We start from the raw sequence: 15,407 nt of genomic DNA, 5'->3' as shown, positions 1-15,407 counted from the left end.
ATCATCTTTATGGGTGACTGACTCACGGTGGCATCCACTACCCCTTCTCAGAATTCCAGAAGTCAGGTTGGGGGACCCCTGTCTTAAATGACTACATCATATCAGCCCATAAGTATGCATATAAACTGCTTTTTTTAAAAAAAACAACCCTTCTCTTCTATTTCACAAAAAACCCTGTAGCAAAATCTTCGCTCCCCACATGCCAACCTTTGCCACCCTAAAGTAATTGTCCTGCTTTTGACTGGAGGAGCCAGCCGTGATTGGAAGAGGCAGGAAATGAGGTCTATACAGGGAACACAAATGCAAAGAGCCATAGATAGGTGCATACGAATGCCCTATATCCCAGTTTGCTTGTAGGGGCGACGCCATTCTTAACAGTGCTTCTGTTAATGCATCTATGGCTCTTCAATAAAGTATAACCTTTCTGATAAGCGTGTACTCCGTTGTTGGCTGTGGAACCTGACAGTCGGGTTCCCAGCGGCAGCCACACGTTCATGCAGAGTTTTTGGTCAGGAGAACAAGTCCGAAACCAACCGCTTTCGAATGTCAAGGCCGACGCACTCGTACACAGCGTGTGGCCCAGCCACGTGAGGCGCATTGTTTTGTGCTTCCCGAAAGACGAAAGCTAAAACCCCTTTGACAAAGGGCTTAAATTCCGGCAAGGCCAACGGCAAACGCTTCCGGCTCCCTTGCTGGGTGGATACCTGGGCCATGTCACAAAGACACAGGAGAAGATATCCCCTCGACAGGAAGCGAGGTCCACTGAAAGGGAGAGCCAAGGAGCTGGCGTGCAGGTGTGTGGGGGAAGAGAATGGCCATTTAGAAGTCAGTTGGGCTTGCGGACCTGGTTGGGGGTGCTCAGGAGGAGGAGGAGGAGGGGGCCAACCTCTCCACCCCCTTACCCCCCCTGGTTTGCTCACCTTATTGATGAGATGGTTTTGAAGCATGCTTTCACGCACCACGCCCAGTCGCTCGTTCTCACTGCCCGGGTACACCTCCGCCAGGGTCATCGGCCGCCGCGGCGGGGGACAGATCTGGCTCACGCTGCGCCGCCGAGGCAAGTGCTCCTTGGCGGGGGGCTTCTGGGTGACGGCGGTGGTGGCAGCCATGGCAGCTGGAGGTCAGGAGGGGCCACCCTGCAGTGCCGGCTGCCTCCTCTTTGGCTTGCAGGGACGGCTGTGGGCTCCTTAACTCCCTCGGGCTGTGCCACTCTGGGGAGAGGGAGGCAGCGGAGAAGGCCGGGGAAGGAGAGGAAGGCTTCCCTTCACATCCAGCCCCCCTGCCCTGACAAAGCCCCCCCAAATTCACCAGCCTTCACCAGGGGGGAGGCTGCCCGTCTGGTTTCTGGCCTTGAAAGGGCCTCCCTTGTGGGAAAGAATCTCCCCCTCCGGGGAATGGCAGGGCTGGTTCCCATAGCAACGCAGAACGCTAACAGTGTTCGCAGAGCAACCCCAGACGCCCGGGAAGTGAGAGGACGCGGCCGCCGCACCAAGACAGTGCCAGGGCGTCACAGGGCAGTGCCAGGGCACCAGCCCTCTTCCCCTCACCCCCCTCCAGTGTTTTGATTGCGGGGTTTTTTTAATTGTTGTTGTAATGTGTGTTTTGGGGGGGGGGTGGATTTCACCTTGATGGTTTCCAAAGGTGACTTTGTCACACAGGTCTTTAGATCTTTAGCCACCTCGGTGGCCCTTTTAAGGCCAAAAATGCAGGGCACCGTTTTGTAAATTAAGGAACAGATCGATTGAAACAGGATAAAACGTCCCCACCCTGCCTGAGCTCGGCGATCTTAGGCCAAAAAGCCCCCCCCCCCTTTTCTGGAGCCTGCTAAACAACACAGTCCAGGATCCGGCCTTCGGCATGCACCTGCCTCCACACTGGGGTCGTGGCCCGGAGCACTCCCCTCAGTCCACATCAGGATTCAGGCCACTGGCCAGCCGTCCCTCCCCTGGTCTGAAGTTTGTAGAGTTTTAAAAAGGAAGACAGGATGACGTGGGACTGGCTTAGTGATAGTCCAGGCCCAACTGCTGCCCGTGCTGACAAAGGGCGTGCTGAGTCTCCAAAGTGCATACCCTGAAGCTCTTTCTCTCCGAGGGGCTCCCGGACTCAAATCAAACTGCTGCCTGTGAGGGCCCCCTCCCTCGTGCCCTTGAAACATGTCCCCTTTGTACTGACCATCCATCTCAAGCCTCCTCACTGGTTTATCAGGCTCGGTCCCACTACAAGCCAGTTTGGTGTAGTGGTTAAGTGTGCGGACTCTGATCTGGGAGAACCGGGTTTGATTCCCCCACTCCTCCACTTGCAGCTGCTGGATGACCTTGGGCAAGCCATAGTTCTGTCAGAGCTGTTCTCTCAAGGGCAGTTCTCCAAAGAGCTCTCTCAGCCCCACCTACCCCACAGGGTGCCTGTTGTGGGGAGGGGAAGGGAAAGGATTTGTAAGCCACTCTGATACTCCTTTGGGTAGTGAAGGACGGGGTATTTATCTGATCTCCTCTTCTTCTCCTCTTCTGGGAGTATCGTTTCTCTTTTTTGCTGTCAAGTCACAGCTAATTTATGGTGACCCCTCGTGGGGTTTTCAAGGCAAGGGACATTCAAAGGTGGTTTGCCATTGCCTGTCTCTGCGCCACAGCCCTGGTATTCCTTGGAGGTTGCCCATCCAAATACTGACCAGGGCTGACCCTGCTTAGCTTCCAAGATCTGATAAGATAGGGCTATCCTGGGCTATCCAGGTCAGGGCATGGGAGTACCATTCCCTGCAATCTTGGCCGATTTGCAGGAAGACTGAACTTTGATTATTTCCTTGCAAAGACCTTATTTATCTTTTAGCTCACAACAGAAGATTATTCCTCCCCTTGCTGTAGACTGTACTGGCCTCTCCAAACCGGTGTGGATTTGAGGGGGAGTCAGTTGCCACCAGTTCAAGGAGGACCCATGCAGCTGGTAAAGAGCAGACACCAACTTGGCATTCCAGTCACCAACCTGGTGCCCTTAAAAGGTAAAGGTTCCCTTGCTCGAAAGCCACTCAAATCCGACTCTAGGGTTGCGGTGCTCATCTCCGTTTCAAAGCCGAAGAGCCAGCGCTGTCTGAAGACGTTTCCGTGGTCATGTGGCCAGCATGACTAAACACCAAGGCGCACGGAATACTGTTACCTTCCCACCGAAGTGGTACCTATTTATCTACTTGCAATCTCTTGCTTTCGAACTGCTAGGTTGGCAGGAGCTGGAACTAGAGACGGGACCTCACTCCATCATGCGGCACACTTGGGTCTCGAACTGCTGAACTACCGACCTTCCACAGCCTGCAGTTCAGTGTCTTAACCACTTGAGCCACCGCAGCTCACCAACCTGGTGCCCTTACCGACACACAAAAACAACCATGTTCTCACGGCACATATACAGGACGCGCATGCTGAGCATGCACAGGAGGTTTATGGGTCGGAATCAACTCTGTCAGATGCATGAAGCTTTACCCCTCCCCAGTTAGCAGCAATCATATGCACACATAAGGGTGCAGACGTAAGAAAAGGGTGTGCGCATGCACATAGTACAATATTATAACAGTGAGGCCAGGTGGCCAGACAAGCCAAGAGAAAGTTACCGTAAAGGATAAAAACAGCCAGTCAAAAGAGGAAAGGATCCAAGCAGAGCAAGGGTGGCGCGCTATCCTCTCTCTTCTGACGTTTATGGACACTGTTCATCTGGCACTGCCAAATTCATCCACAGCCAGGTATTTTGCTCCTTTTTTTGGATCTTCTGTTTTCATTTGTGTTCTGTAGGATCATATGCCTACGTCCAGCCTTCTGGCCTTGCTTTGGCATAGCATCTCTCCCTTTGCCCCCCTCCCCCCCCGGCACATGTACACGCACAATACACATTCTGTTTCTGCCAACTGAGAGCAGCACTTCATGCATCTGAACAAGTGGGCTTTCGATCACAAAAGCTTCTGCCACTAGAAGCTTTAAGGTGCCACAAGACTCCTGTTTTGGCTGCAACAGACCTCCCGACAGAAATTCATCAGCATACATAACCTTATGCACCAAAGGCGGCTGCTGTCCTGTCTGGAATGCTCAGAGAAGGAAAGCAACTGGCAGACACGTGGGGTGGGGAATGCATGTCAACTACAAGCTAATTTAGACGTTTACACAGCTAAAACAGTATGTAACTGTTACATTGCTTTCCTCTCCAGTTCAACGGAGAATCCTTTTTGAGAATAATATTTCTTTGAATACGTGAAACTGAACAAGCGGAAATGAAGACAGTGAGAAGCTGTGCGGTCAAGAAGGCAGGCAAGAGCAGGTGGTCCCTCTATCTTGTGCATTTGCCCCCAGAATCGTGGGCTAGTCTCTTGGAACTCCAGGATCCCACCCCTCTGTGGAATTAAGGCTTAGCAGGACTGCTAGCTGCTGGGGCCCTTTGGTTCAGCACAGCAATTTTAAGGCTCAGTAGATATGGCAGTGGCTCAAGAGGTTAAGATGCTGAACTGCAGGCTGTGGAAGGTCGGTAGTTCGGCAGTTCGAGACCCAAGTGTGCCACATGACGGAGTGAGCTCCCGTCTCTAGTTCCAACTCCTGCCAACCTAGCAGTTCAAAAGCAAGAAATTGCAAGTAGATAAATAGGGACCACTTCGGTGGGAAGGTAACAGCATTCCGTGCGCCTTGGTGTTTAGTCATGCTGGCCACATGACCACGGAAACGTCTTCAGACAGCGCTGGCTCTTCGGCTTTGAAATGGAGATGAGTCGGACTCGACTGGCTTTCAAGCAAGGGAACATTTACCTTTTTAGATACTGAAACCCGTTGACATTAAGCATGTAATGTCCGGCATAATGATACAGTCTTTAATTTTTTAAAAAAATAAAAGAAAATAGTACATTACAAAACTTTATTAGGTCGAACTACCTAGTCAACATCTCTAACTATAATCTTAAGAGTGTCCTTCACAGCTTTATGATTCCAAACTATGCAAACAGCTCTTTTGGCTGGTCGTTATTCGCATACTCCAAAAGAGCAACGTTTCTGCACTTGTGGTTTGCCAGAGCTGGAGAACCTTCCTCACTAAAGGCTCTACTGTCCACTATATAGCACTCCAAGAGAGAAATTTTTAGCAGGATTTCTATCGGTCACGCAAGCATATTCAGAAACTGAGAAGATTGCGTTCTTGCTCTCAGATAATGATGCTTCTCTATCCTATAGCGTCTCCTTGTTTGCCTTAGCAGCGTCTAAGATTAGATCTAAGGGGCAGGCACCCTGATGGTAATCAAAACTGCTTTATCTTTCTTTTTATTACTGATTTGAAGTTAATATTAACCCGGATACGAATGGTGGTTTCTAACTTTTTATTATTGCTCTGCTGTATTCTGCATTTTGTAATGGCCACTGGATTAATGCAATAAATCTACTCCTACTCCTCCTACAAAACTTTACCAGGACAGTTCTAGGAAGGTGAGAGCCGGTGCGGTGCAGAGGTTAAGAGTGTCGGAATGGTATCTGGGACACCTGGGTTCGAATCCCCGCTTGTGCTATGGAAGCTCGCTGGGTGACCTTGGGCCAGACTCCCTCAGCCTAACCTACCTCACAGGGTTATTGTGAGGATAAAATGGAGGAGAGGAGAAGGACGTTACCCGGTTTGGGTCCCCACTAGGGAGAAAGGAAGGGTACAAATTAATTTAAAAATATATGGCTACTGCTCTTGTTCACAGTGCCATCCGCGGCATCTTGGCTTGGTTCCTCCATTGCTATGGTTGTGCCACCGGCGCCAGAACCGAAGGAGTGTCCACCGCAGCTCCTTCTCAGCTCTCGGCCGCCTCCACAGCAGCCCTGAACGCCCAAGTCAGGCTGCTTCCACTGAGCAGGGTCATTGGGGCTTCGTGGAGGACCCAACCCTGGGATGCAAGCAATGCTCCCTCTAAGCTGTGGAGTCTTGTGAGCAAAAAAACTACTTTGTGAGCTGCCGGCATTAAAGTGGTGAGAGAGCGATTTGGCTGCTGCATAAATTAGTTTGCTCTGGAGCCATCCTTCCTGAGCTAAGGCAAAAGTGTGTGAGCCGGAGGCTAAAAAAATGTGAGCTAGCTCACCCTAACTCAGCTTAGAGGGAACACTGGATGCAAGGCAAAAGAGGAACCGGTAGAAGAACGGTGAGTACAGAGGAGAACTTCACGACATAATTGTTCACTTAAAAAAAAAAAAAATTAAATGTCCAACAGAGATATACCTGAAGCAAAAAAGTCCCAAGTTTTTAAAAAATAACATTTATTTGCATAGAAATATCGTTTATCAACAAGCGCACGCCCTGGGGGGGCAGCCAACACACTTTAAATTGAGGATAAGTAGCCCTGGTGACGACGGAACGAATTGCACACCAAAGGCATTGCTCCCTGGAACGGTGAATTCTGAAGCTCCTTCAGTTCCTGACTGTACCGGGCTATTCAAAAACACAGGCAGCACCAGAGCACAACTTGGTTCTAGAAGCTGGGCCAGTCTGCTTCTGCATCCTGTACTGGACGGGGATTTTGGTTTGCACAGAAAGAACGTCGACCCGCTGTCGCCCAGGTGGGAACTGATGATCAGACCTGAACATCCCTTTGTGCCCCAGACGTCCGGGCGGAGAGCAGGTTCTCGGAGGGCCCTGGCATAGCCCGGCCCCACACAGGGCCAAGCCAGAGGGCAGGTGGGCTCTGGAACCTCCTCTCTCACACGGAGACCAGAAACCAGCGCCTGATTAAGTCCAAAAAAAGTTGCACAGGTTCATGCCTTCAGAAAAAGGCCCTAAGGTGCCCCTAAAAGAAGGGGCGTTCGTATCCAACAGGAGAGAAATTTTAAATCCAGCTTTTCCTTCCAAAAACGAACTTTACGGTCCAATCCTAGAAAAGTCTACTTGGAAACAAGTCCCACTGTGCTCAGTGGTGTTTATTTCCCTCAAAGGAACATAAAACTGCAACTTCAGATCGATGACGGCATCCCCGCCCCGCTCCATGTCTAAGCAGACGGGCTCGAAAAAAGATGCAAGCTGGTGGTTTGAGAGAAGGCAGCCTGGCCACTTGCAGCCTGTGTGTCTGGAATTTAGTCTGCCGATCCACGGAAGGTTCCTTCATCACCCACCAGGGGTAGGATCCTACCCAAGTGCCTACCCGTAAGAGGATCTCTCTCTCTTGCTCTCTCTCTCCGGCAAGGCTGGGTCCTACAGAGTTCCGCACTGACTGGACCCAGCATCTGCACCAGAGGACTGTTGGGTCAGGCTGAGGGTCAGTCATACCCCGTAAAAAAGTGGCTGGAATGTTAAGGTCCACCAATGGCCTGCCGACTGATCAGTGGGCAGACCTGGACCCTGCATTGCTGGAAAATCCCTTGGCGTTTAGCAAAGACGGCAGTTGTGCATTCATGGAACTGAGGGTGGCCCGGCCCACACATTAGGCAGACCTAGGCAATCGCCTAGGGTGCCAGGCGGCCAGGAACACCGACCAATGCTTGCCAGGGCAGCCTGAGGAGCAACCCCTGTCCCAGTGCCACCGCCCAGGTAGCCCTAATCACCGTCTCTGGTGAAGGAGGGACAGCAGGCAGCTGCCAGACCCACCGTCTGGGGAGGGTGAGGAGGCTTGGAGTGCCGCAACTTACCCAGCTTCCTTCCCCCGCCGCACCCTGCAAGAGAGGGAGGGACGGAAGAAGAGCAGGCGGCAGCCAGCTCCGCTGCACTCCTGGCCCTCCGTCTCCGGGGCTCGGGTGGGTTTTGTGTGTGCGTGCGCCTGCCCCAGTGGCTGGCCGGTGGTGCCACAGTGCCCTTGCGCCAGCCCTGAATGGCGCCAATGCCGTCTCTGTGCAAATACAGGGCATACTGATCACAAGGAGATGCAAAGTTTGCATCTTTGTTGAGGGAGGGTCCACCAGCAGAGGGGAGAGACGGTGGCTGTCAGACCGGGGGGGGGGGGGAGCCTGCCCTCCACTTCCATACCGCTTACCCGAAGCTGCCAGGGATCCAATACGAAACGCCATAAAAATAAAACTCTTATCTACTATTTTCTCTCTGGGCCTCCGCTCTGCCCCTCCTTCCTTCCGGTCAGAAGCTCTCCCGAGCCACCTGCGCCGCCCTCTGCCTGCAGCTCATCCTCAGAATCATCTATCAGCTCGTCGCTGCTCTCCTGAAAGATGTCTTGGAGCTGAAACACTTTCCTCTGCTTCTTGACGGGAGTGGCTTGCGCTCTGGCGGCACCACCTGCCCTTTTCGATTTCAGCAACGCTTTTAGCTTCGGAAGGGTCACTTCATGCAGGTGATCGATGATTTCTTTAAAACGAAACAGAACAGAAAACATAAGGCCAGGCTGGGTGCTCGCGGGAGGGGAGAGGAGCAGAGGCATCCTAGAGACCCTGCGAGGCGTTTGTGGCTTTACTAATGCAAAAGGTTTCATTTGCTCCTAAGAAAGGAGGAGGAGGCACACTCAAGTTAGACCCCACCCTGTGCCTTTCAGGGCCTCTCTCTTTTGGGAATGAGGCTCAGTTCAAAGGGGTTGGCCCTCAAAAGGGATCAGGGAAGGAAAAGGGGAAAAAAACTTCTGCAGCTAGAGGAGCAAGAGGAGGAGGAGGATTGGATTTATACCCCCCCCCTTCACTACCCGAAGGAGTCTCGGAGCAGCTCACAATCTCCTTTCCCTTCCCCTCCCCGCAACAGACATCCTGGGAGGTGGGTGGGGCTGACAGAGCTCTTTCGAGGACTGCTCTCGAGAGAACAGCTCTGATGGGAACTTGTGACTGACCCAAGGTCACCCAGCTGGCTGCATGTGGATGACTGGGGAATCAAACCTGGTTCTCCCAGATCAGAGTCCACACTCCTAAACACTACAACAAACCGGCTCGAATAATAAAGCCACAGTAATAAACCAATAATGAATAATAAACTAATAATAGTTTCAGTGGGCAGCTACGTTGGTCTGCAGCAGAACGGCTAGATTTGGGGGGGGGGGGGGCGCCATGGGCTTCCAAGAGTCAGAGCTCCCTCGGTCAGGTGCAAAAGCCAGAACGGGGGCCGAAAGGACACAGGGGTCCCCCCCCCTTCCGACTGATCTGATGAAGGGAGCTTGGCCTCTCGGAAGCTCATTCCCCCAAAATCGTGTTGGCCTCTAAGGTGCTGCGGGACTCGGATCTAGCTCACGGTTAGGTCCTGGTTGTCGTCAGACTTGTGGCTGCCTCTTCCTAAAAAGATGACACAGAATCAGCACGGGCCGCGACCGGAATCGCTTTCCCCACGCTCTGGGCTCGGGCCCTTTCCCCCTGCAAAAAAGGCCCCCCGGGGGGGGGGGGGGGAGGGCTTTGCACTCACCTGTTCGGAGTGGTAGAGGCCAACCCTTTATGACTGCTTTGCAGGCAATCTCGTGAGATGCGGGGGAGCCAGCAGGCCTTTCTCCCCGGCAAAGGATTATGTGCAGGTGTGTTTGTAAGCTGCCTTGAGTTCGATTTGATTAAAGGGAGGGGAATGGGGGGGGGACGACACCCAGACAGCATGAGCCGGGGGAAAGCCTCACCGGGAAAGGTCTTTCGGTTCCAACAGGGGACCCGAGTAGCCTTGAGCTTGTAAAATCTCCTCTGGACATAATCTGGAGGGGGGGGGGGGGGGAAACAGACAACAATTAACTGTGCAATAGAAGAAGAAAAGATCGGATTTATACCCAGCCCCTTCACTACCCGAAGGAGTCCCAGAGTGGCCTACAATCTCCTTGCCCTTCTCCTCCCCACGACAGAGAGCCCATGAGGTAGGTGGGGCTGAGAGAGCTCTTTCCAGAACTGCCCTTGAGAGAACAGCTCTGAAAAAACTTGTAACGGACCCAAGGTCACACCAGCAGCTGCATGTGGGGGAATCAAACCTGGCTCTCCCAGATTAAAGTCTGCGCTCCTAACCACTACACCAAACTGGCTGTCACTGACACACACACACACACACCTCCGCCACAAGCTGTGGAATATCACCCATATAATAAAGCAGAGCACTGGCTAAGAATACCTGCTCCATAATAAAACAGTTACTGTCCAAAAGGGTCAAGGAAATTGGCCTCCTTATGGCTGCTTTGAATGTGGGGATCCCAATGCACCCCTGCCGGTGTCAGAACTCTGATTCAGCCGAAACTGCCTTCGTCAGATTAACACACACACACCCCGTTTCATATGGCAGAAATCACACAGCTAATGGTAAAACGGCAAAAAGCTGGAATCCATCATGACAATTTGGGGCAAGGAGAAGAGTGCTCCAGATCACTGAAAGTCTGCAGTCATATTAGCTACTGGAGTCTACGCAGAATGGATCCTGGAGGGATCCACAGAGGGGCCTGGTTGAACCTGAGGCCTCCCCTACAACCTCCCAGGGAAAGGGCCATCCTCTCCCACACGTCCCTGCCCGGGAATGAAGGTCGCAGGGAGAGCCCTCCTGACTGCCCCACCAATCAAAGACGCTCATCTGGTGGACACACAAGATGAGCGCCTTTTCAGTGGCAGCCCCACGATTAGGGAACGACCTCCCAGTCCCCAGGGAGGTGCGCCTGCCCCCCCCCCGTTGTCAATCTTCAGGAGGCCGTTGAAGACAAGTTTTATTTAGGACTGCATTTTGATTGATTTGGCTTTTCTTATCGGCGGTCCTAACGGGAGTCTTTAAACTGTGACTTTTATGTGCTTTATAACTGTTGTTTTATTTATACTGTAAGCCCCCTTGGGGGATGTGGAATGGTATAGCGGAGCCAGATCTCATCACATCTCGAAAGCTAAGCAGGGCTGGTACTTGGGACGGGAGGCCACCAAGGAAGAGTTTGGACAAGCAGGCAAAATGGCAAACCACCTCTGCTTAATCACTTGCCTTGAAAACCCTATGGGGACACCCTATGTCAGCTGTGACTTGATGGCACTTTAGAAGAAGAGAGAAGAGATGGGATTTATACCCCGCCCTTCACTACCCAAGGAGCTGCGGTGGCTCAAGTGGTTAAGACGCTGAACTGCAGGCTATGGAAGGTCGGTAGTTCAGCAGTTCGAGACCTGGGTGCCGCATGACGGAGTGAGCTCCCGTCTCTAGTTCCAGCTCCTGCCAACCTAGCCGTTCGAGAGGAAGAAATTGCAAGTAGATAAATAAGCACCACTTCGGTGGGAAGGTAACAGCGTTCCGTGCGCCTCGACGTTTAGTCATGCCGGCCACATGACCACGGAAACGTCTTCGGACAGCGCTGGCTCTTCGGCTTTGAAACGGAAATAAGCACCGCAACCCTAGAGTCAGATTCAACTGGCTTTCGAGCAAGGGAACGTTTACCTTTACTTCACCACCCAAGGGAGTCTCAGAGCAGCTTACGATCTCCTTTCCCTTCCCCTCCCCACAGCAGACACCCTGTGAGGTAGGTGGGGCTGAGAGAGCTCTTGACAGAAACTGCTCTTTTTCAAGAACAGCTCTTATCAGAACTGTGGCTTGCCCAAGGTCATCCAGCAGGTGCAAGTGGAGGAGTGGGGAATCAAACCCAGTTCTCCCCGATTAGAGTCCGCGCACTTAAGCACTACACCATACACCGATGCATGAGCCGCCTTGGGTGCCACAAGGTACACACAGGCAGCTAATAAGTGTTTTAAATAAAATTAAGGAGGAGGAAGCAGGCTATGACCTCCAGAAGGACAGCAGAAGGTATAGCCCCTTTAAAGCCAGGGGGAGCTGAAAGGTCCCCTCCCTCTTGTCCCCCTCTCTGTTTCTAACCCCCAGCAGGACCAGCTCTACAGGTTTCCTTGCAGGCTTTTGCCCAGCTCCTGATTGGAACTCAACCAGCATTTTTAAGCTGTCCCTTTGCTCACTCTGGAAATGCCCTCGCTGCCTTTAAGTGGGCCTCAATCAGAACTGTCTTATATTCTTTTTCATAAGCTGAAGTGAAGCTGAAAACGTTGGCAGCTACTTGAACTTGGGGGTGGGGAGGAACGATTAGCATGTGGCTGACAGAGGGATCAAGCACTGACTCAGCGCTTATTTCCCCACATGACAGCAACCGTGCGGCTAAGTGCAAACCCTAAAACAAGCCATTAAGCAATCTGACTTCATAGTTACACAGAAGCCTACTGGTTCGTCAGTGAGACTGAGAGTTGTGTGCATGTTTCCACATTCAAATTGTGGGGTTTTACCCTATAATACTGGAGAGAACTTCCCAATCGACATCGTTCGCATCCTCAATGTTCAGTTCATACAACCTGAAATACAGAAGCAATTCAGGGTTTTTAACTCAAGATCAAATACAATACCTTTATTGGCATAAAATATCAAATACACATGCAGCATAGAGCCTCAAGATAGGCTGGAGGGGTATCACATTCCGAATTGCCTTAATATGAGCCTCTCCTCCTAGATACCTCATAAAAGAAATTTGCTACAGGTTCCAGAATTTCTATATTATGCAAAGACAATAAAGAACTAATTTTATGCTCATCAGATTGGCCCAAAACGGGGTCCAACACGGGTTCAATATAAACAACACGGATGTCATAGTGGAATTTACAGTACAATAGCACATGTCCGATGGATTCAATTTCCCCCATCCCACAGGGGCACAATCTATCTTTATAGGGAATTTTCTTGAAGGGTTTTTAACTCAACAATTCCGCAGTGACCAACGGCCTGCAGAATTAATCCATTCCCCTTTTTCCAGCCACACCCCTTGGATGACCAACTCGGGTCATATAACTTGTGCTACGTATACAGCAGACAGCAGCTGTCTCTCTTCCCTCCTTCCTGTTGTTGTTGTCTGTTTCGCGGGAATTTAGACTGTAAGCCCCTCAGTACGGGGACCTCTCTTTGTGCCACTCTTGTGAAGTGCCAAGGCCACTATGAATACACCTATGGCCTGAGAAAGTGATGCCACTGCTTTTGCAGGGAAGTCACTGTAAGACCAGTACTGCAGAGGTCCCCAACGTTGTGTCCGAGGGCGCTGGGGCCCCTGCCAACAATTCCCCTGGTGGCTGCCAGGTGCTTCTGGATAGTGGGTGGGGCCAGATGGGGCTCTTACCCAGCAGGGCTCCTGACAGCCCACTGGAGACCCATTGTATTATTACTTGGGCAGCAGGTGCCGCCACAGCACAAGAATCTTCACTGTGTGACTGAAGGTCAACTATGTGTATGCAAGAAAACCGTTTTAAACAATATGTTGATTGTTGTATAAAATGCCTTTTATTAAAAAGGTGTCCTGATAAGGAAAGCTTCTGCCGGAAATGTTACTCTTGGAGTTAAGGCATAACCTTCCTCCCTGACATTGGGTGCGTTCAGACGGGCCATTTAGTCCGCTTTCGACCCGCCTCAGAAACGGATTTTATCTGCGCGATCACACAGTCAACATCTGCCTCTTGCCCCCAGCCGTCGCTTTCCAGCTCAAGACCGCTTTAACCCGGAGTATTTTGATACCAGGTCCCCAAGTGGTGTTTTCCTGATTCTCCGATTCCAGCCACACTCTTCTGACATCCAATCGCTCCTCTGGTGTCGAGCCACTTCTGGTTTAAGCCCCCTCCCCGCTTGAAAGCTGCCCGAGGCTTCCGCTTTTCGGCCGCCATTTTTTAAAGCGTTGGCGGTGTGCGCATAGGCGGAGGTCCGCCACCGTGTTATTAAAAACAATGTTTAAACGGGGCCTAGTTGTAGCCTTTAGACGAGTTCGGGATCTCAGGGAGGCCATTTTCGGGGTAAACGTTTAAAGGGAAGTGTTACAGCAGTCGGGTTGAAGTGAAAATCACTGTTCTGCACACGTGCAGAAATTTTAGTTCTACAGATGGCTGCCTGTGTGCATGCCCAAACTGAGAGAGAGAGAGAGAAAAAGAACACCGACGTACGCTCCCGTGTGTGGACGGTGGGGAGCGATGTGGCTGCGCAGCGATCCGGAGCAAGGAGGTGAGTGTGATCGCGATTCTCCAGGTTAAAAAAGACCGCATGAGGGCTGGAGCAGTTTAAACCGTTCCCAGCACGCCGTCTGACCGCACCCATTGTGTGGTTGGGCTTTGCCCCCTGCGGCAGCCATTCTGTGGCTGTGCCCATCACCCGGTGTCAGAATTCCAAAGGCGTCTGTAAAGGTCAGGGACCTCTGCATGGCTGCCACAACCTTTCTCTTGACCTCTCTGCGTCGAGACACTGGGCACACGCTTCAAATCCGCCCTGTCTGGTCAGGTGGTTAAGTGGGCGCTGGCTTAGTCGCCAGAGTCTTCACCTGCCCCCTTACAGTGAAATCACAGTGCACCAAAAGAACCCTCTTCTAGGAAGAACGAAGAGTCCCAAAAGCGGCAGCAAAAGCATTCAAGTCAAAGAGGCGGAAACACCTCCAAGGCACTTTCTAGCAGGCAGAGTTGAGCTGATATTACTTGGCTTGACTAACGGTGCCATCTTAGGTAGAGGGAAACCCTTCTGAATTCAGTGCTCTTACCAGGGAGTCACTCTGCTTAGGCGAGCACTGCCAGCCTGCCAAGAAACACATTCCTTCTTTTAAATAACCAAATGGATGGATGGATGGATGGATGGATGGAAGGAAGGAAGGATGGAAGGAAGGAAGGAAGGAGACAAACCAGGAAAAAAAAGGAAAACAATCCCTCAAAATCCAGCCACTAATTTAAAAAAAGGAACCCCCAATATACATGCGTATGTGTGCGTGCATGTATATGTATGTACATGTATGTACACACACACACACACACACATATATATATAGAGAGAGAGAGAACAGAAACATAACAACACTGGAAGCAGATCTTCGCATAAGCTTCTAGAAAAGATTTCCAAATATCTAAAAATACATCCACACGCAATTATTTTATATGGAATACGTTCAAATATTTATAAAGCTCTATGGGCCTCAATCCATTGATTTACAGGAGATGGGCATTTATCTGTCAAGAAACACGTTCCTAAGAGTTCTAAAAATTTAAAACAGGGAAAAGAGCAAATACCTTTCAATCAGGTTGATCTTCAACTGCAAACTCTGGGCCCTCCCGGCTATCACCCGCCCGCCGGACATCCTCTTGGTTACGATTGACATCCTAACGTTAAAAAAAAGAAGTCCAGAAAAATCAATGGTTTGTGAAGCCCCAAGATCATTTCCTTTAAACAGATTTATTATTAGTTAACTCAATGCAACCTGATTAACTGGGAGACCAGGATTGAAAGCCTTTTTTTTTTTTTTTTAAGCTATGAGCTCATTGGGAAGCTTCCCTGGACGATGACTTCCTCCGAATGCAGGTGAGCATCTATAAAACAGCAGTAGCAGCAACCTACTTCAGGGGGGAGGAGGGGGGGTTGTAAGGCAGCAGGAGGTGATGGTGAAGCATCTGGCATATTAAAATGCACTGCGGAATTACAAAAAACCCTCCAAAATACAGAAAAGTCCCCTGCTCAGGGCTGCTTTACATGCATGGTAATATGTAGCAAGCAGAGAAAGAGAACACTCTT

The 15,407-nt window shown here is 51.1% G+C and overlaps 2 protein-coding genes across 2 annotated transcripts in view; both read right to left on the bottom strand.

Annotated features, from left to right (window-relative positions):
• CFAP77 (cilia and flagella associated protein 77) overlaps positions 1–1,109 on the bottom strand; it is a 169,455-nt gene extending 168,346 nt beyond the window's left edge. The window contains exon 1 of the mRNA XM_015407535.1: positions 921–1,109. Coding sequence (XP_015263021.1) covers positions 921–1,109 — 189 coding nt within the window. The remainder of the gene's footprint in view (positions 1–920) is intronic.
• Positions 1,110–6,282: 5,173 nt separating this feature from the next.
• The window catches only part of TTF1 (transcription termination factor, RNA polymerase I), a 28,683-nt gene continuing 19,558 nt past the window's right edge, over positions 6,283–15,407 (bottom strand). Inside the window, exons 7-11 of the mRNA XM_015407534.1 lie at positions 14,909–14,998; positions 12,116–12,181; positions 10,329–10,366; positions 9,505–9,576; positions 6,283–8,270 (exon numbers count right to left, since the gene is read on the bottom strand). Coding sequence (XP_015263020.1) covers positions 8,002–8,270; positions 9,505–9,576; positions 10,329–10,366; positions 12,116–12,181; positions 14,909–14,998 — 535 coding nt within the window. The 3' untranslated portion in view covers positions 6,283–8,001. The remainder of the gene's footprint in view (positions 8,271–9,504; positions 9,577–10,328; positions 10,367–12,115; positions 12,182–14,908; positions 14,999–15,407) is intronic.

This window comes from Gekko japonicus, unplaced genomic scaffold (genome assembly GCF_001447785.1).
Source record: "Gekko japonicus isolate JY-2015 unplaced genomic scaffold, Gekko_japonicus_V1.1 scaffold955, whole genome shotgun sequence".
NCBI classification, from domain to species: domain Eukaryota; kingdom Metazoa; phylum Chordata; class Lepidosauria; order Squamata; family Gekkonidae; genus Gekko; species Gekko japonicus.
This window is presented reverse-complemented; position numbering and strand designations above follow the sequence as displayed.